Below are 19476 nucleotides of genomic sequence, written 5' to 3'. Positions count from 1 at the left end.
GAGCTTGGAGTGTGAACGTTTTGTTTTTTTTTTGGTTGATTAGAGGAAAATTTTAGATGGCGATTCGTTTCGAATTTTATCGTGGAAGGATCTAGGGTTTACTGGCTCCGCGTCGGATCTGAATCTAGCCTGAAGCAATGGTGAACATTTTGTTTTCCCGCGATTTCGTTTATATCTTCATGTTTATTTCTCATTTCCTGTTTTTTTTTGCATGTACCGTTTTTGTTCTGTTAATTTTAGATTCAGGTTCGTTTAGCTCCAGATGAATTTATCAACGTTTAGATTCCTGTTATTTTATTTTGTCAAACATCATTTATTTTTATGAGAAATATAGTTTCGTTCATGTAATTCCTATAACTCGAGCTGCATTTCTCTTTTGCTTTGCCGTTAATATTCTTGTGATTTTGTGATCCGTACCTTTTTTTGAAATCAATAGAAAAAAAGCTTTGTTAGTATTTACTTTATGCAATTCAATCAACAATATACCAGTCTTTTCTGAAGTAGCTGGCTTAGTAGAATTAATATTCACAACTTACACTGTTTTTTGTTGAGATCATGTTTTGTAGCTTGAATTTGTTATTCCAATGTCCCAAATTCAATGATTTCCGACTTGCTAATGCACGGATACTGTTCTACCTTTTTTCTGGTCCTACATATCTACTTTCATGATAAATACAATTTTGTTTCATTTTCATTGTTTGAGATGAGTCGATATTCTTTGAAATTGACATGCTTATGATTCAACATGGCTTCACAGCCTGCCCCATCCAGTATTATTGTTGGCTCTCATGTTTGGGTGGAGGACCCAGACGAAGCTTGGTTAGATGGGGAAGTGACGGAAGTTAAAGGGGATGATATTAAAATAAACAGCACATCAGGGAAGACGGTGAGTGCTTTTTCTCATGATTTTATGTGATTTGCCTTTTTGTTCCCCACCCCCACTCGATTGGTGTAGGCCAAAACAAAAATATTTTGGTTATGGCTTTTATTATCTAAATATGTTATATTTTCACCTAACAGCAGTTTACTTACAAGCCAAATGATTTACTTCTTGCGCGAAGGATTTATTTATTTTTTCACGCTTGGGATCAGGATTTGTGATTCATAAAACATGAATGTGTTTTAAACTGGAACTGAAGAATACGTGAACATGATATCACTGGCAGCCCTAGTTTAATGAACTTTGATGTATTTAAGTTATTACTTAATTTCCTTGATGAGATGGTTTTAATTATTTCTTGTTTTTGTTTTGGTCTTTCTTTGAATTCTTTTGACCTTTTGTGTGTACTTTGTATATCTTTCAATGGTAAATCAAAATTTCCTTAAATATTAACATGGTTCAAAACTTCAGCTAACAGTATTTTTCATCTATTCAAGATCTAATTTCATTCTCTATATATGCCAATCCGTAGTAGTTCTTTCCTTATGTAGTCATTGTTTGGGTGCATGAAATTGGAGTCTGAAAGGTTTGTGGTTTTTGTATTCCTTTCATGTTGTGTAGATTGTCGCCAAATCATCTAATGTCTATCCAAAGGACCCTGAATTTCCTTCATGCGGTGTTGATGATATGACGAAGCTAGCATATTTGCATGAACCTGGGGTTTTGCAGAATTTAAGATGCCGATATGATATCAATGAAATATATGTAAGTACCAACAGTGGATTTGCATTCTTATATTTGTTTATTATTGTTAGATATAGCTCCAAGTTGGCAGGGGTTGCTTGAATTAGCTGTTCCAGAACATATTTTTCGTTTTGTTTAATGTATTGCCATGTTATAGCAGTGGTTACTCAGATCATCTATTTTGCATCGTGATTCACTTAATGCAGTCCTTTGACTGTGGTTCATGATGACCGAGTGTGAATATGTTGCTTTAATTTTTTGTGTCTGTTTTTCAGAGTTATGTATTGTTGTCTTAAGCTAAATGCGCTGATGTTTATTTCAGACCTACACAGGAAACATTTTGATTGCTGTAAATCCTTTTCGAAGACTACCACATTTATACAGCAATCACATGATGGAACAATACAAAGGGGCAGCTTTTGGTGAGCTGAGCCCACATCCATTTGCTGTTGCAGATGCTGCCTATAGGTAGTGTGTTTATATGCTTCCCGTGTCGTAAAGTTCTTTTGCATTATTGATTTGCTCATTGATGTAATAAGTGTTATGAACAGAAATATGATCAATGAGAAAATAAGCCAAGCTATTTTGGTAAGTGGGGAAAGTGGAGCTGGAAAAACAGAGAGTACGAAGAGTCTTATGCGCTATCTAGCCTATATGGGAGGGAAAGCTAGCAAGACAGAAGAACGCTCTGTGGAGCAGAAGGTCTTGGAGGTAGTTTAAACTCAATTCATTTAGTTTTTCTATATGTGTAAGATTGATGAATTTGATGTTGCATTCTTGGTTGAGTGATTCCCATCTTCCTTCTTGAAAAATGAGGGTGCTTGAATAAAAAATATTATATTTTTCCTAATCTTGCTGTTCTTACATTTGTAGTCTAATCCTGTCCTGGAAGCATTTGGCAATGCGAAGACTGTCAGAAACAATAACTCAAGGTTCGAAATCTATAGAGATTAGAATTTTCCACATGCCTTGAGGTTTTTCCTGTAAAGTCTCTTGTTTTTAACTGATGAAAGACTTCCCCGGACTGACTGTGATATAATTGCAGTCGCTTCGGCAAGTTTGTGGAAATTCAATTTGATAAAAAGGGCCAAATTTCTGGAGCTGCAATAAGGACTTATTTGCTAGAACGATCTCGTGTTTGTCAAGTGTCTGATCCAGAGAGAAACTATCATTGCTTTTATATGCTATGTGCTGCACCGGCAGAGGTAATGGTGTCTCCGAATTTTCTGCATTTGACTTCACAGAGAAACCCATGTCTATGTTCTAATGCTAATTACGCCGGGGGGGAGTATTACTCTAGATCCATGTTGTTGCCCGTCATGATACTTCTTGTGATTTTCTAACATGAGAGCTTCATTTTTGCATATGTTGACTGGTTTTGTGTTACCGAAGAGGCATCTAATTCTCTTCTGTCCTTTTTTCTAATACATGTATCAGGATATTGAGAAGTACAAATTGGGAAATCCACGAACTTTTCATTATTTAAAACAGTCAAATTGTTATGATCTGGATGGCGTAGATGAATATAAGGAGTATCTCGCAACTAAGAGAGCTATGGATGTTGTCGGGATCAGTCCGGAAGAGCAGGTAATGCATTTTGATTATTATCTAGTTGTAATTATTTCACCTTTTTTCTCTCATTATAAATCTTTGCTATGTCAGGATGCAATATTCCGAGTTGTGGCTGCAATTCTTCATTTAGGAAATGTTGAGTTTGTAAAGGGTAAAGAAGTAGATTCTTCTCAACCTAAGGATGATAAATCTCGGTTCCATCTAAAAACCGCAGCAGAACTATTCAAGTAATTTGCTTTTGCTATTGTTATCCTTAAACATCCACGCCTTCATCCTTATATATAGATGTGAATGGAAAAACTCTAATGTGCCTCCGCCTCTTGTTTAGGTGTAATCTGAAGGCTCTTGAAGACTCTCTTGTTAAACGTGTTATGGTGACTCGTGATGAGAGCATTACAAAATCACTTGACCCTGATACAGCAGCTCTCAGCAGAGATGCTTTGGCAAAAATTGTTTATTCAAAATTGTTTGACTGGTAACTTTCAATTTACCTTATGGATTTACTCTGGAGACACACACACACTGATTCAACACATCCATCTAAAGTTAATTTTTAACATTTTGCACTTTGATTCCCCAGGCTTGTGGACAAGATAAATGTTTCTATCGGTCAGGATACTGCATCAGAATCGTTGATCGGTGTTCTGGATATTTATGGATTTGAGAGTTTCAAGACAAACAGGTGCTTAACCGGTATGCTTTAATTTTTTTCATTTACGAAACCAATTTATTGCATGACATCCCTCTATAACTTTCATGGCTGGGATGTCTTGCTCAGGAAATCCAATATTTCAAGGCCATAATGCGTGAAAGATCCCTTAATGGTTATGCTGGGTTTTGCTGATCAAATTTGGGGATACTATTACTCCTCTTTCTCGGCTAGAGTGATAACTAGTTTATAGTTTGTCTTCTTGGATTGGATGATTGCAGCATTAAATACATTTTAAAGCTAGTTCACCCCACATGTTTGTGGGTGTGTCAGTTTTTCTTGTTTTGCAGTGTGAATTCCTTAATCTGCGTCTGTCGATAAATAATTTTTTAAAGTTTCACTTTATGCAGTTTTGAGCAATTTTGCATCAATTTGACAAATGAAAAGCTGCAGCAACATTTTAATCAGGTTTATGCATTAGATTGATTCTAATGTATTTAGGATTTTTTTCAGCTTTTAAAGCTCCGATTAACATTACTGTGCTTGTCATTTACCAGCATGTTTTTAAGATGGAGCAGGAAGAATACAAGAAAGAAGAAATTGACTGGAGTTATATAGAATTTATTGATAATCAAGATATTCTTGATCTTATTGAAAAGGTGCATTGCATTTCTGTTTTACATTGTTGTTTTCATGACCTGTATCTCACTTTCTATAATGTGAAACACTCTGCCAATATACATGTGCAGACACATACACATACGCACATAGACAGATAAATGCTTAATCTTTCCTTCGTTGTTGGTTATTTATTAATTGCATCAGAAGCAACACTCCATCCATGTCAAATTGTTCGACGCTTCCCTTCTTTAACTTTCTTTTTAATCAAATATCTACATTGAAAGTAAAAGGTATCTGTAGATTTGGGAACAAAATTTTAAAGTTTCTTTTTTTAAAACTAAAATGAATTTAATTAATAATTATTTTTTTTAAAATCGTGATAGAGAGGATCTTTTTGAAACTGAGAAGGGGGATTAATTTTTCATGATGAGTAGTAGAAATTTTATGTACTAACTAATGTTTTCTTTTCTGCTTACAGAAACCTGGTGGCATCATAGCTCTTCTTGATGAGGCTTGGTAGGTATTAGAATAATAAAATGATAAATCAGCTCTTTTTATTTAAAAAAAAATTGGTTTCTTTTTCTTCAATCTCCCTGTGAAATTGTGACTATTACTCTTGTTAATATTAGTTTTTTATGCTTCAATTGCCCTTTGAAACTGTGACAATTATTCCTGTTATTTTCGTAGTATGTTTCCCAGATCAACACACGAGACATTTGCTCAAAAGCTTTATCAGACTTTTAAAGACAATAAACGCTTCAGTAAACCTAAGTTGTCACGCACTGACTTCACCATTTATCATTATGCTGGCGAGGTAAGTATTTTTACCATGTAAGGGCATCCATAGGAACCACATGCTAGAAGATAAACCTGCTGGAATATCTTTGTTACTCTCCACTGAATATAGATTATATATTGTATTTGGCTGTTCTTACTAGTCCTATACCTGTGGAATGTGTTGATGTCCAACTTGGAAAAGTGAATTAAACTTGACTAACAAACAGTTGAGATTAAACAAAGGTCCCATTTAGCTAATAATACTCAAATTACACATAAGAACCCTTGTTTAACAAGACCTAAATAACATGAGCTGTTGTGATTCTGAATCTACTTCTGCGAAATCTGCTTAACATTAACTTGAAGGAATTTGCACTCTAGGTTACTTACCAGACCGATCTCTTCCTGGATAAGAACAAGGATTATGTTGTTTCAGAGCACCAAGCTCTGCTGCATGCTTCAGAATGCTCTTTTATTTCAAGCTTGTTTCCTCCTCCACCTGAGGAAACTTCCAAATCATCAAAGTTCTCTTCAATAGGTTCCTCCTTCAAGGTCTGTTTCTGCTCTAGAGTCTAGTGTGTATGTTAAAGGTAGATTACATGCTTCATCTATTTTTGTTCATTTTCATTCATACCATGTGCTTTATACAGCAACAACTCCAAGCTTTGCTCGAGACTTTGAGTGCCACCGAACCACACTATATTCGTTGTGTGAAGCCAAATAATGATCTTAAGCCGGCAATATTTGAGAACAAAAATGTACTACAACAACTACGTTGCGGGGTAATTTTTGATATTTTGGTCAATCCTTGCTTTTGTTGATAAGTAGCCTGTCTGTATATCCACGTGTGATGGTTGTACTTGACTTCAGGGAGTGATGGAGGCAATTCGAATTAGTTGTGCTGGATTTCCCTCTCGAAAGACGTTTCGTGAATTTACAGCTCGGTTTTCCATATTGGCTCCAGAGATTCTCTCTAAGAGTAAGAGGTAATATTTCCAAAATCTGTTCTTGCAGTTAAAAATTATTACTTTTCTTTAGGTGTCCCTTTTATTCTTTATAATGTTACTAGAATCCTGGACTTATCTGTGAGGTGCATATATCTGTTTCTGTGTCCTTCAGTGGTAGCTACAATGAGGTCACTGCTAGCAAGAAGATTCTGGAGAAGAGTAATCTCACTGGTTATCAGGTGCTCCCAGTATTTATATATTTTATTAAAAATAACTTTGGGACTGTTCCTTTTCTTATTCCGTGTATTTCTTAAGTAGTTCATGCATGTCATTTATGTCCAAATCTCTTGCTTGCTGGCTGCTTGCATAAGTTTTGGCACGCAGTGCACTTTCATATTGCTGCTTTCACTATGCTCTTGTACCATTCAATATTGTACCTTACAGATTTGCTGCTTGCAGATCGGTAAAACGAAAGTTTTTCTCAGAGCTGGTCAGATGGCTGAACTAGATGCATTGCGAGCTGAGGTTTTAGCAAAAGCAGCGAGTCTAATACAGAGAAAAGTCCGAACGTTCTTGGCTCGTAAATACTATACATTGTTGAAGTTATCTTCCATACAAATTCAAGCCTTGTGTAGAGGTAAAGAGGAGATAGAATTGCTTGCCTATATCTACTGTCATAGTTATTCACTTCTATTTTTTATCCTGTTTGCAGGAGTAACGGCGCGCCATCTGTATGAGGAAATGAAAAGAGAAGCTGCTAGTGTGAAAATTCAAAAACATTCACGCAGGTTTCTTGCTAGGAAAGCCTACAAGAAATTATACTCCTCATCTATTTCTATTCAAACAGGTATGCGTGGGATGGTTGCTCGTAGCGAGCTTCTATTCAGAAGGCAGACAAAAGCTGCAACTATAATTCAGGTAAAAATAAAACTTTCTTTCAGTGGTTGACATATTAATAGGTACTAGCTTTCTTTCTGATTTCTTGTTTTAACCCTCTCTTCAACCATTTGTTAATGCATAATTTCCCCATAATATGGCAATCAGTGGGCTTTATAATAAGAATATGTCATTATTTCAAATTCTTGCTTCTTTGCTTAATCATTTAATTCTATTCTACCCACTCCCTAGCTGTAATTCTAAAGAGAAGCAATCTCCAGTGTGGTGTGCCCTAATCTGTAACCAGAAAGATTGTTCTCAAGTAGGTTCTAGGTTCAATTTTTACCTTTAAAAGAATGGGCAGTCTTGCTTTTGGGTTTTATCATAGGTGCGTTGATGCTGGTCTGTTCAGAAAAAGTAATAATACTCATTTTTTTTCATGTATTTTACAGACTCGATATCGACGCTTCATGGCCAGATGTTATTATAAAAGGTTAAAGAAAGCAGCAATTACCACACAATGTGCCTGGAGAGCAAGAGTTGCACGTAGAGAATTACGGAAGCTAAGAATGGTGATTTTTTCATTTCTCAAATTTGTTTAAGCTCGTGATTTTCTTTTGCATGGGTGTATTCTTGTATTTTTGTTTCAACAATAAATTCTTCATAAATGATAATATTCCCTAATGTGCTCCATGTTGCTATATGAATATTACTGTTATTTCTGCTGATCTTGATTGATTATATAACAATGAACGAATGTCGAGAATCAGTCCCTGCTACCAGCTACGTATTGAGAAATGGAATAATCATCTCCCTTTCTGCTTATGTTGCTTGCAACTGTTGAAGTTATCATCTTTTGTAGTCTCAATTTCTACAATTCCTTCCCAAGTATGTGTATGATTGTTTCAATTTATTGTTCCTCTGTCTGCAGGCCGCCAGGGAAACTGGTGCCCTCCAAGAAGCCAAAACTAAGCTGGAAAAGGAAGTTGAAGAACTCACATGGCGCTTGCAGCTAGAGAAACGAACCAGGGTAGAGCTTTTCTTGATAATAATATTATAAGTACACAGGTTTACAACAGTTCCAGCCATGTTGTCATAGAATTATCTGTCTATTCATTAACAACTTCAATATCCGTTTGGTATAAGCTGGTTGTCACCTCTGTTTGATTAGTCCATTTCTAACTTTCATTTGTGATTTCTCATAGCAAAACATGCTAGAAAGGATAAGAACCATTAGGAAAATTATATGTTGTCTTTTAAACTACATTCTAAGCTGTATGTGTTTTGATTTTTCCTAACTGATTTATGTATTAGGGCAGGTTGACCTTGAGGAATCCAAAAAACAGGAAAGTGCCAGGTTTGAATCTACTTTGAAGAAGATGCAACTTGAGTTTGAGGAATCCAAAAAACAGGAAAATGCAAGATTTGAATCTACTTTGCAGAAGATGCAACTTGAGTTTGAGGAATCCAAAAAACAGGAAAGTGCAAGGTATGAATCTACTTTGCAGAAGATGCAACTTGAGTTCGAGGAATCTAAAAAACAGGAAAGTGAAAGGTTTGAATCTACTATGCACAATAAGCAACTTGAGTTTGAGGAACTGCAAGTTGAGCTTCAGCAAACAAAGGAGTTACTAGAACAGGAAACTGAAAGGTTACAATCCACTTTGCAAAAGAAGGAACTTGAACTTAGGCAAGCAAAAGAGTTACTAGTCGAGGAAAGTTCAAGGTTTGAAGCTGCTTTGGAGAAGATGCAACTTGAGTTTGAGGGATCCAAAAGACAGGAATGTGCAAGGTATGAGTTTACTTTGCAGAATTTGGAACTTGAGCTTCTGCAAACAAAAGAGTTGCTAGAAAAGGAAAGTGCAAGGTTTGAATCTACTATGCATAAGAAGCAACTTGAGTTTCATGAACTACAACTTGAGCTTCAGCAATCAAAAGAGTTACTAGAAAAGGAAAGTTCAAGGTTTGAATCTACTATGCAGAAGAAGGAACTTGAGTTTCAGGAACTGCAACTTGAACTTCAGCAAACAAAAGAGTTACAAGAACAGGAAAGTGCAAGGTTTGAATCTACTATAAATGAAAAGCAACTTGAGTTTCAGGAACTGCAACTTCAGCTTCAGGAAACACAAGACTTGCTAGTTAAGGAACGTGAAGCTGCAAAGAACATTGCTGAACAAGTTCCCGCGATTAAGGAGATCCCAGCTGTCGACAATGAATTGATGAATAAACTTACTGCTGAAAATGAGCAGCTGAAGGTATTTTTTAGACATTTGTTGCTTCAAATAAGATATTAGGTTTGACTAAAGGCTTTCTTGATGTCATTTTTAAACTTGGTTGTTCTTCCTTTATGTTTCTTGAAATCTTGCTTGGCACAATGTCATTGTAGGTTCAGGAAACAAAGGAGTCACGAGGTGAGGAACCTGAAGCTGAAAAGAACATTGCTGAACAAGTTCCTACGGTTCAGGAGGACCCCATTATTGTCAACGAATTGATGAGTAAACCTACTGCTGAAAATGAGCAACTGAAGGTATTTTTATACATCTGTTGCTTCAAATAAGATCTTAGGTTTGATTAAAGGCTTTCTTGAAGTTATTTTTAAACTTGGTTATTCTTCCTTTATGTTTCTTGAAATCTTGTTTGGCACAATGCCATTGTAGGTTCAGGAAACAAAAGAGTTACTAGTTGAGGAACATGAAGCTTCAAAGAACATTGCTGAACAAGTTCCAGCAATTCAGGAGAACCCCGTTATTGGCAACGAATTGATGAATAAACCAACTGCTGAAAATGAGCAACTGAAGGTATTTTTATACATCTGTTGTTTCAAATAAGATCTTAGGTTTGATTAAAGGCTTTCTTGAAGTTATTTTTAAACTTGGTTATTCTTCCTTTATGTTTCTTGAAATCTTGTTTGGGACAATGCCATTGTAGGTTCAAGAAACAAAAGAGTTACTAGTTGAGGAACATGAAGCCACAAAAAGCATTGATGAACTAGTTCCTATGATTAAGGAGATCCCCGTTATTGACAGTGAATTGATGAAAGAAATTACTGCTGAAAATGAGAAGCTGAAGGTATTGTTAAACATTTGTTGCTTCAAATAAGATCTTAGGTTTGACTAAAGGCTTTCCTGATGTCATTTTTAAACTTTGTATTCTTCCTTTATGTTTCTTGAAATATTTTTTGGTACAATCCCATTGCAGGATCTGGTAAGTTCCTTGGAAGAGAAAATTAATGAAACAGAGAGAAAATATGAAGAAACAAACAAGCTTAGTGAAGAGCGGCTAAAGCAGGCTACGGAAGCAGAGTCGAAGATAATTGAGCTCAAAATTGAAGTGCAGAGGTTTATACCTATTTTGAAATTTGATAATGTTTGAAGTTTATATGTTATTCATGAATGTTTAGTTAATTGTATTCATTCTTTGACTGGGAAGTTGCTTTTCTTCTTCTGAATAAATTTTTACATCTTTAATAGGCTCGAAGAAAAGATTTTGGACATGGGAACTGGGGTCAAGAAATTGCAGAGTACACCTGCTAGAATAATGTCAGAGGTGCCATCTGCAGTGAAATATATCTTAACATGCTTTCCTTATTTTCCTTCAGTTGCTTTTTGGATTTTTCCTTATTGGACTTTATTTCACTTTGCAGTCTCGGGAAAATGGTCATCATGTAAGTGAATAATGTAGAGACTGAATAATTTCCTATCACTTCAGTTTATTAGATATATCTGCGCACTTTGTTCTTTGTTGCTTCTATGATCCTGAGATGGAAAGCTCTTTCTAACAGGCACAACTTGGTTCCGGTACATCAAAACAGTTTGGTAGGGATGATAGTAAAATGAAGAGATCCCAAACAGAAAAGCTTCAAGTATGAATTCTAATGATGTGGAATTGATTCTCCCTTTTCTTTTCTTTTTTTTCAAGTGTTTGTATCAGGTGAAATTTCTAGGGATTAATTTTTTTTGTATGTATCATCTTTGCAGCAGGAGAGTGTAGATGATCTGATCCAATGTGTGGCGCAGAATCTTGGGTTCAGTCAAGAAAAGCCAGTTGCAGCATTTACCATATACAAATGTCTTCTCCACTGGAAGTTATTTGAAGCTGAAAAGACGAGTGTTTTTGATCGTCTTATTGAGATGATTGGATCTGCACTAGTGGTATGTCTATTTCAGAAAGCTCATGTTTTTATAAGATAAAATCCTTGTCTTTAATATAAACCCCCCTTTTCTTGACGATACAGAGATTATGTTATGGTACTATTGTCTTTAATAAAAGCTATTGTTCTTTCAAGATAATGGTAATAATAAAAGCTATTATCGCAATCTTGATATTTTAGCTTGTTCAAGAATTACTCAAAAGCAGTTGGAGTATTCTCTTTGCTAGGGACTTATGCCAGATTAACTGATTCTTAAAATTTGTTTTTCTGATTGAGCAGATTTAAGCAACTGAAAAGATGAGGAAAATAAATCTAATATAATAATCATGATTCCATGTGATGATTTTCAGGATGAGGACAACACTGATCACATAGCTTATTGGCTGTCAAACACATCTTCATTGCTGTTTTTGCTTCAACGTACTTTGAAAGCCGTTGGAGCACAGAAACCACCTGCTGCAGCATCATTGTTTGCAAGGATGACCAAAGTATTGAGATATTTCATTTACTACGTCTTTAAATTGTTTGCATGAAATGGTCCCGATTTAAATATCTCTGAACTATCCTACAAAAGGAGGAAAGAACAAAACACATTAGTTCTTTATTTAAAATCTTGTCATACATTCATTATCAGTTTTGATGAATGATTCTATAACTCATGCAGGAAAATTATTTGATATAACGTTATTCTTTCTCAGAGTTTCCGTTCATCTTCTGCCAATCTTCAAGCTGGTATAGTGACCCAGGTTGAGGCCAAGTATCCAGCTCTTCTTTTTAAACAGCAGCTCTCCGCTTATGTAGAAAAGATCTACGGAATAGTTAGAGACAACCTGAAAAAGGAATTGTCACCTCTTATTTCTCGTTGTATTCAGGTACAAGGAGCTTCGCATTTGGATTGTCGTGTCTTTTCATGATATTTACTTTACTTTTAAAATCATGTTAGTTGCAATATGCTCGAGAAAGTATGGCGGTCTTTCTGATTCTTACTTTTAGAACGATCACCCTAGCTTCTATAGTACTTTGCACACAAGAAATTTTCCAGGTTGCTTCGTTTGAACTTGTAGATCATGTATGTTGTCTTGTTGACTGAAATTTATTGCTGTGTGTTAATTTCAAATCATGTGTTTCGTTTTAGGTTGCTCTTTACATGTGAAACTATCACAGGCTCCTCTCCTTTAACTTCTCTGCAATTTATTTTTTGATGCCTGCTTGGTTTGAAATTCTCGAAGCGAATGATTTATTGTTTGAGCATCGGAAAATTAATTATTATTTTAGAGAGAAACACATCTACTTGTTAAGCTTATTTCCCCCATTCTTTTACATATTTAGTCTCTACACGACAATATCATGTTCTGCACAAGTGCTTTGAATTGCTATTTCTGTATGTTTCTAATTCATCACCCTGCATGTCAGGTACCTAGGATGTCAAAAGGAGCTGCTTTTCCAACGTCCGAAGAACAGGGCTATACATCTCCAGCTAGTCACTGGAAGGCCATTATCGAGTGTCTGAACAGAATGATGAGCATATTAAAAGAAAACTTTGTATATAATTTGCAATTCTGATGGACTCTTTCTACCCCCCCCCCACCCCCTCCTCTTTTTTTGAGCCATGAACTTATGGTTATTGCACTTTTATTTCCAGGTGGCTCCAGTATTCGTGCAGAATATTTTCACTCAAACTTTTGAATATATTAACGTACAGCTCTTTAACAGGTAAACGGTTGTTTTGTCTGTTTTCCCTGTTAATCTTAGATAATATAATAAGAATCAATTTCAAAATCTGATGTTAAAATATTCTGCTACAGCCTTCTTCTCCGTCGAGAGTGCTGCACATTTAGCAACGGAGAGTATGTGAAGTCTGGCTTAGCTGAACTGGAAATCTGGTGTGCCGAAGCAGACCATGAGGTAATTTCTTTAGTTCCCACTAATGACTGTTGAAGGTGGCACTTTCACATTGTTTGAGGTAATTTCTAAATTTGAATTGAGAGTTGATGGTTGTTTAATTACAGTATGTCGGCCCCGCATGGGATGAACTCAAACGCACAAGGCAAGCTGTTGGGTTCTTGGTATGTTTCTTCTGGTTGTGGTTTAGGTTAGATCTTGACATGTTCAACTATTTGTGTTGAGCTCGTGCATGCGACTGTTTCATGGTTCATTTCTCTGTTTTGAAAAACCTGGTCTTGTCTTTCTCAGGTTATAAATCAGAAATCCAAAATGACCTACGAAGAAATAGCAAATGACCTTTGCAATGTAAATCTCTTTTCCATTCTTCTCGCAATTCTCTGAAATGTTTCGAGTTATGGTTTCTTCTTCCTCTTACATTGCTTGTTTTCACCAGGGCCTGAGCGTTCAACAACTCTATAGGGTATGCACGCTTTATAGGGACGACAAATACAACACTCAAAGTGTTTCACAAGATGTAAGTCATATCCTCAAATTGGTGGACATTTCTCTCTACCTGGTCTTCTTTTCATCGTTTCATTCGTACGGTATAACAAGACGACGCCTTTGTTCGCACAGGTCCTTTCCCGCATGAAACAACTTATGACCGATGAGTCCGACGATGGCAGCAACTCCTTCCTGTTGGAGGATGATCTGAGGTAATATAACAAAAACCAAAGTAAAAAAAAAAACAAAACAAGGAAGAGTATCGTTTTAGCTCCTCCGATATAGAATGTTAATCGATTAATCCCTTCTGAATGTAGCATTCCATTCACAATGGACGACATCCATAGTTCCCAACGAGTCAAAGAGTACGCACAAGTAAGAGCCGCCGAAGAACTTATGGAGGATCCAGCCTTCCAATTTTTACAGGATTAAGGTATCAGTTCTACCATCGCCATTATTTCTTTTCCGTGCACTGCAATTTTTACAGGATTAAGGTACCAGACTTCTAAATTTAGTGACAGTACCACACTGTAAAAATCCTGCAGCATTAATTACAAATGTTACAGTTCTTTGTAAACAACAGTTTTACCATTTCACTAGGGTTTTTTTTATAGGTAGTTGATTCTGGCCATTCCTCGTCAGCATTCATATTGTAGTGATGGTAGGAGAAGATGGAAATTCTTAATGTAGTGGAGAACTCCCAAGTCCCCAAATTTTGATCTTACACAAAATAACAAACTAGCAAATATTATATTTATTGCTATTGTTATTATTATTATCTCTCTAAATATTCTTTGTTATACTTTCTGCTGGGATTTTTTATTTTGTAGCGATGAGAAAGATTAGACTTTGATGATACGAATTAATTATCAGTTATAAAATGGAAATTGATTAATCGATGACATCATCTTAAGTGAATTTTTAAATAATAAAATAGATTAACATGAATTATATACAACCAACAACGAGTTGATCTAGTGAGATAATACATTAAGTCCCTTAAGCCCTTAAGCAATGTCAGAGGTTCGAATTATGCAATTTGCAAATGTAGCAAACTGGGTTGAGAGGGTCATCCTCGCCTCCGCAATATCCGATCTGGATTAGTCGGTTAATATGCAAACTAAAGATTTAATTATCTTTTCCAAGAACATGAGCCGATCATAAGTACCCTAAAAATATAACATGATACTTACAATATCAACTTGATCTTGAACTTTATAAGATGGTACCAACTCATAAATTTTAGTTAAAATATTAATTTGACCCTGAACTTCATGTAAAATATCAATTTAACTTTTGAATCTGATCAAAGTCCCTTACCTGCATGTCACCGTTCACTACGGTCGTTAGTCATCATCAACCATGCTATTGACGACCGTTTGATCCAAAATTTTCAATTAACGCGAATACAATATTAATTTCATCAAAAAAATATTTTAAACTCTACAAAACTGATAAATTATAATAACAAATTTATCATTAATATTCTTTTACAAATAAAACATTAAAAATTTAAGTCTATATTATAATAACAAATTAGGGTATAGTGTGGAATAGTTCCTCGACTATAAGGTGATGTTTCGTTGAGTCATTTGACTATTAAAAGTTGTAAAATGATCCTCCTATTAAAGGGTGTTGTTTTTTGAGTCTCATACTATTAAAAGTTATAAAATAATCATTCGACTAATTATTATGTTCCGAACTCAATTATTATTTTCTATACTCTTCTTTTTTCGTTAAAAAATTGACAACATTCTGAGCTGGGTGTTAACATGTTAACTGAGATATGATAAAATATGATCTAAGAATCTAAAAAAATATCATATCTCGATTAATAAGTTAACATCCAACTCAGACTGTTGTTAAATTATTAACGGAAAAGGAAGAGTTTGAAACATACTAAATAATCAACTGATCATTTTATAACTTTTAACAGTCAGAAACTCTATAAAATAACATTATATAATTAAAATTTATTTTATAACTTTTTAATAATGGAGAGTTTTAACAAAACATCACTTTAGTCGTGGGATTATTTGTGTGCTTCACCCAAGGAATTAATTCGAATAATTCGTTACCCAATAAAAGCCGATCATATTGGAGACTTCCACAGGCGACGTTCCTCGACTCGGCAACCCAAAATGAAATTCTAAAATCCCAAAATTTTTCTTCAGACCCGAAGTTTCACTCCGAAAAATCTCTTGGGAAAAAGAACAAAACCATGTGGCGAAACTCAACCACGTTAAGCTTCTCTTCGAAGCTTCTCTCTTCTTCATCCTCCACCAATTTCGATTACTTCCATTACGCATATGCTTTCTCAATTTTCACTCCGAACGCCGTTGTAGACAAAACACTTTCTCCTTCTTATCAACGTTTCTACTCCTCATCGGCAGCGCCCTCTCCTTCTCCCTCATCGGACTCCGTTTTAAAGCTAGGGTTTCTCGCTAACAAATCTGATGCCTTTCGGCCTTTAACTTTCAAAGCTAGTGATGCGATCCAGCTGGTTCGTTACTACGGTCGGTGTTACTGGGAGCTCTCCAAGGCTCGTCTCAGGTCAAACCTCAGTTAAGATTTTTAGGCAAATTTTGAAGGTTTGATTAAAAAAGTTGACTCTTTTTTGTTGGTTCGATTTATTAGTATGCTGGTGGTGGCGACTTCGGGGACTGGATATGTGCTAGGGAGTGGAAACGCCGTTGATTTGGCGGGTCTTTGTTGTACTTGTGCTGGAACCATGATGGTTGCTGCTTCGGCTAATTCGTTGAATCAGGTTGTCTTTTAAATATTTGATTGTTTTCATTGAATGCTTTGTCATGCACAATTTTAGAATGCTAACTAATAGGTTATTTGTCATGCACAATCTTTTAAATCTTTTCTTGAGGAGTTAAGGGTTCTTAGATATTTTGATAAAATTATTCTTTCTTAGATATTCGGAAGTATGTTTTGTAAAGAAATGTGAAAAAATTGGAGAAAAGCATTATTATTCTTGAGGTTTGCCTTTCATGTAATTCTTTCATAACAAAAGATGCACCTTTTAGGTGCAAAAGCTTGCACTTTTGTAAAGGGCCTTATGTTTTGACATTCTTTTTTCTTTCCTTTTTATTAACCTTGGTAGAAACTAGGGTACAGACATAGCTTTTAGGTGCAAAAGCTCATTGGTTATGATTTAAATCCATCGACATAGCTTTCTTGATGGAAGGGATAGATAAGTACCCTGGCAAAAGGGGATAGGGAAAGAAACAATTATAAATTATTTGATATTCTAGGAATCAAATTCATGACTTGCAAATTGTAATTTCTTCTTACCTTCTTTCTTGAACACTATGTTTTTCTTGCATTTGAGTTGGTCAATGTTGCAAGGATGTGACAGCATGGTGGTTGTATTTTAAGTTACTTTCCTGAATTAACTAGATAGACTGACATTTCAGTTAACCAATGGTATTCATGCCTCTAGGTTTTTGAGATAAATAATGATGCAAAAATGAAGCGAACAAAGCTAAGACCTCTACCTTCAGGACGCATTACAATGCCACATGCTGTCACTTGGGCATCTTCTGTTGGACTTGCTGGCACTGCTCTGTTGGCGTGCAAGGTGGCCAGATCAATTCACTCACTTTTCTTTATTTCTTTAATTTCAAAATGTGATATTTTTAGCTTCACCCAATGCTTAAAATGATGTCAGCTGAGTGACTAATGTTGCTGCTGCCACAAGGTTATTGCAGGCTAATATGTTGGCAGCTGGCCTTGCAGCTTCCAATCTTGTTTTATACGCATTTGTGTATACTCCATTGAAGCAGATTCACCCTGTTAATACATGGGTTGGAGCTATTGTTGGTGCTATTCCTCCTCTTCTAGGGTAACTTTGTCCTCATTCTATTAATTATTGTGATGACTATCTAAGAAATTTTACTTTTCTAGTTGCTCATTTTTATGTTTGGTATGGTAGTTAACCATGTCATGTTTCATGCCTGTTAAATTTTGTGTGCTAGACAAAAAAATTGGAACTAAAATTTATTGTATATAACTCCAGCAGTATGCTATGCATATTATGCGTACTTGCCTGATGTTGTGTATATTTTTTTATCTTCTTCTCCTCCTCTTCTTCCTCTTCCTTTTCCTCTTTGTCTTGAAATGAAAGATAAAAGAATAGATGGTCCCCAAATGATGTGGAATCTCTCTTGTAGATTTAATTCATATATGTACCACATGTCGAGAGGTTATAGAGGAAGAGGACCCTATATAAGTTTGATTTGAGTTGCTTTGAAACTATTGAGGTCATTTATTTATTTATTTATTTATTTTCTGTTCTGACTTTTTAGATGGGCCGCTGCTTCTGGTCAGATTTCTCTCAATGGATTAATTCTTCCAGCAGCTCTCTACTTTTGGCAAATACCCCATTTTATGGCACTAGCATACTTGTGTCGTGATGACTATGCTGCAGGAGGGTAAGCTTTTTTTACTACTTTTCCCCTTCAACATAGCTACTGTTTTTTTTCTTCATGCACAGGAAATTGATCGTTTCTGTTTCTGCCTATCTCCTATAATCTTGTGTTGAAATTTGGGTTTGGCTTTGAGAAACGATTTTTAAGTATCTTCAATTCCGTTGATATAACTTAGAGAATGGCAGCATTACTTTTTTCCGAAATAATTATATATTTAGTTTATTATTCTCATATGAGTCATTAGGGTTTAGGGATGATTCTTCATGGATAAGATGTGAGATATGTCTGTGCCTTTGCGCGTGAATTGTCTGTTCTTGATGCATTTGATTAGGTCTTTCTTCCCCTCTCTTCACTTCGTTTTCTTTGTTTCCTTATATTTTCAGGTACAAGATGTTTTCACTTGCGGATGCTTCAGGTCAGAGAACGGCTGCCGTGGCTTTCAGGAACTGCCTATATCTTGTCCCTTTGGGGTTCATAGCCAATGACTGTAAGTTACCTTAATTCCAAACGTGAAACTTCACATTATCAGCTTTTCTAGTTGTCCTCATTTATATTTATTAAATTTTAACACTTTATGATTCAGTACTATATTCACAATTGTAGAACATTGGATATGAACAAAAAATCTATTTCATAAGCATTCTTAAAATTTTCTGTATAAAGTATAAACCATCTTAAATAGTTCTATAATGTGTGTTAAGATCCGTATGGACTATTATATCTTATTTTCCACTTGTATTTCTTTATATATCAACCAGTGAAATTCTTTGTGTAGGGGGTGTTGCTTCTGGTTGGTTTTGTCTTGAATCATCACTCATCACCCTAGCAATAAGTGCTGCAGCATTTTCATTTTATCGTGACCGGACTACTCAAAAAGCAAGAAGGATGTTTTATGCCAGCCTTCTGTATCTTCCAGTATTTATGTCTGGCCTCCTATTTCATCGTCTCTACGATGATCAGCAGAGCGTCGTGGGAAATCCCAACAGAATAGTGGAGCTTTTATCATTCCCAGAAGAGGTCACTGCAAATGGAAAAGATGATCGAAAGAAAAAATCGAGGTATGTCACTGCCAGTCCACAAGGACACCCACCTGTAGCATATGCATCCATCGCTCCATTTCCCTTTCTTCCCGCCCCTTCATATGTTGATCAATGATGTATCGAACCGGCATCTAGTTTTGTACCAAATCAAAGTTATCAGAAAGACACACCATGAAACCTCTTCCATTCTCCATTAAGCCGTTTTCTCCGAAGTTCTGATTTTAACACAGTTTTTGGTTCTCGATTATATTTTTTTATTCTGAAATCAATGTAATTGGGATTGGGCTGTTTATGCACTACGAGTGACTTCAATCGTGCAGGCTGCCATTGGAATAAATGTGTTATGCATCGATCCATTGCAACATCTTAATAAACTTTTGATTTGGTTTTGAA

General features: G+C 35.6%; 2 protein-coding genes across 2 annotated transcripts; both read left to right on the top strand.

The window, feature by feature from the left end:
• Positions 1-745: 745 nt before the first annotated feature.
• On the top strand, positions 746-14058 carry LOC120197992 (myosin-6-like). Its single transcript, XM_039199394.1, has 38 exons — positions 746-886; positions 1502-1645; positions 1947-2092; positions 2176-2335; positions 2498-2556; positions 2670-2829; positions 3062-3211; positions 3287-3423; positions 3525-3671; positions 3777-3878; positions 4256-4313; positions 4403-4504; positions 4945-4982; positions 5154-5280; positions 5625-5795; positions 5894-6025; positions 6114-6229; positions 6363-6429; positions 6650-6827; positions 6903-7108; positions 7519-7638; positions 7998-8096; positions 8386-9321; positions 10265-10404; positions 10537-10612; positions 10710-10730; positions 10848-10928; positions 11044-11217; positions 11567-11704; positions 11915-12088; positions 12630-12758; positions 12859-12929; positions 13022-13121; positions 13226-13282; positions 13410-13466; positions 13555-13635; positions 13737-13816; positions 13922-14058. The coding sequence occupies exons 1-38, from the start codon at positions 746-748 to the stop codon at positions 14034-14036; spliced, it is 5190 nt and encodes a 1729-aa protein (XP_039055325.1). The 3' UTR covers positions 14037-14058.
• A 1661-nt stretch (positions 14059-15719) lies between these two features.
• Positions 15720-19476, top strand: LOC120197981 (protoheme IX farnesyltransferase, mitochondrial-like). Its single transcript, XM_039199386.1, has 8 exons — positions 15720-16157; positions 16242-16371; positions 17056-17193; positions 17324-17457; positions 17921-18046; positions 18427-18530; positions 18819-19245; positions 19291-19476. Exons 1-7 carry the CDS (start codon positions 15826-15828, stop codon positions 19196-19198), a joined length of 1344 nt encoding a protein of 447 aa, XP_039055317.1. The 5' UTR covers positions 15720-15825; the 3' UTR covers positions 19199-19245; positions 19291-19476.

Source organism: Hibiscus syriacus, unplaced genomic scaffold (genome assembly GCF_006381635.1).
Source record: "Hibiscus syriacus cultivar Baekdansim isolate YM2019G1 unplaced genomic scaffold, ASM638163v2 tig00004779_pilon, whole genome shotgun sequence".
In the NCBI taxonomy this organism is placed as follows: domain Eukaryota; kingdom Viridiplantae; phylum Streptophyta; class Magnoliopsida; order Malvales; family Malvaceae; genus Hibiscus; species Hibiscus syriacus.
This window is presented reverse-complemented; position numbering and strand designations above follow the sequence as displayed.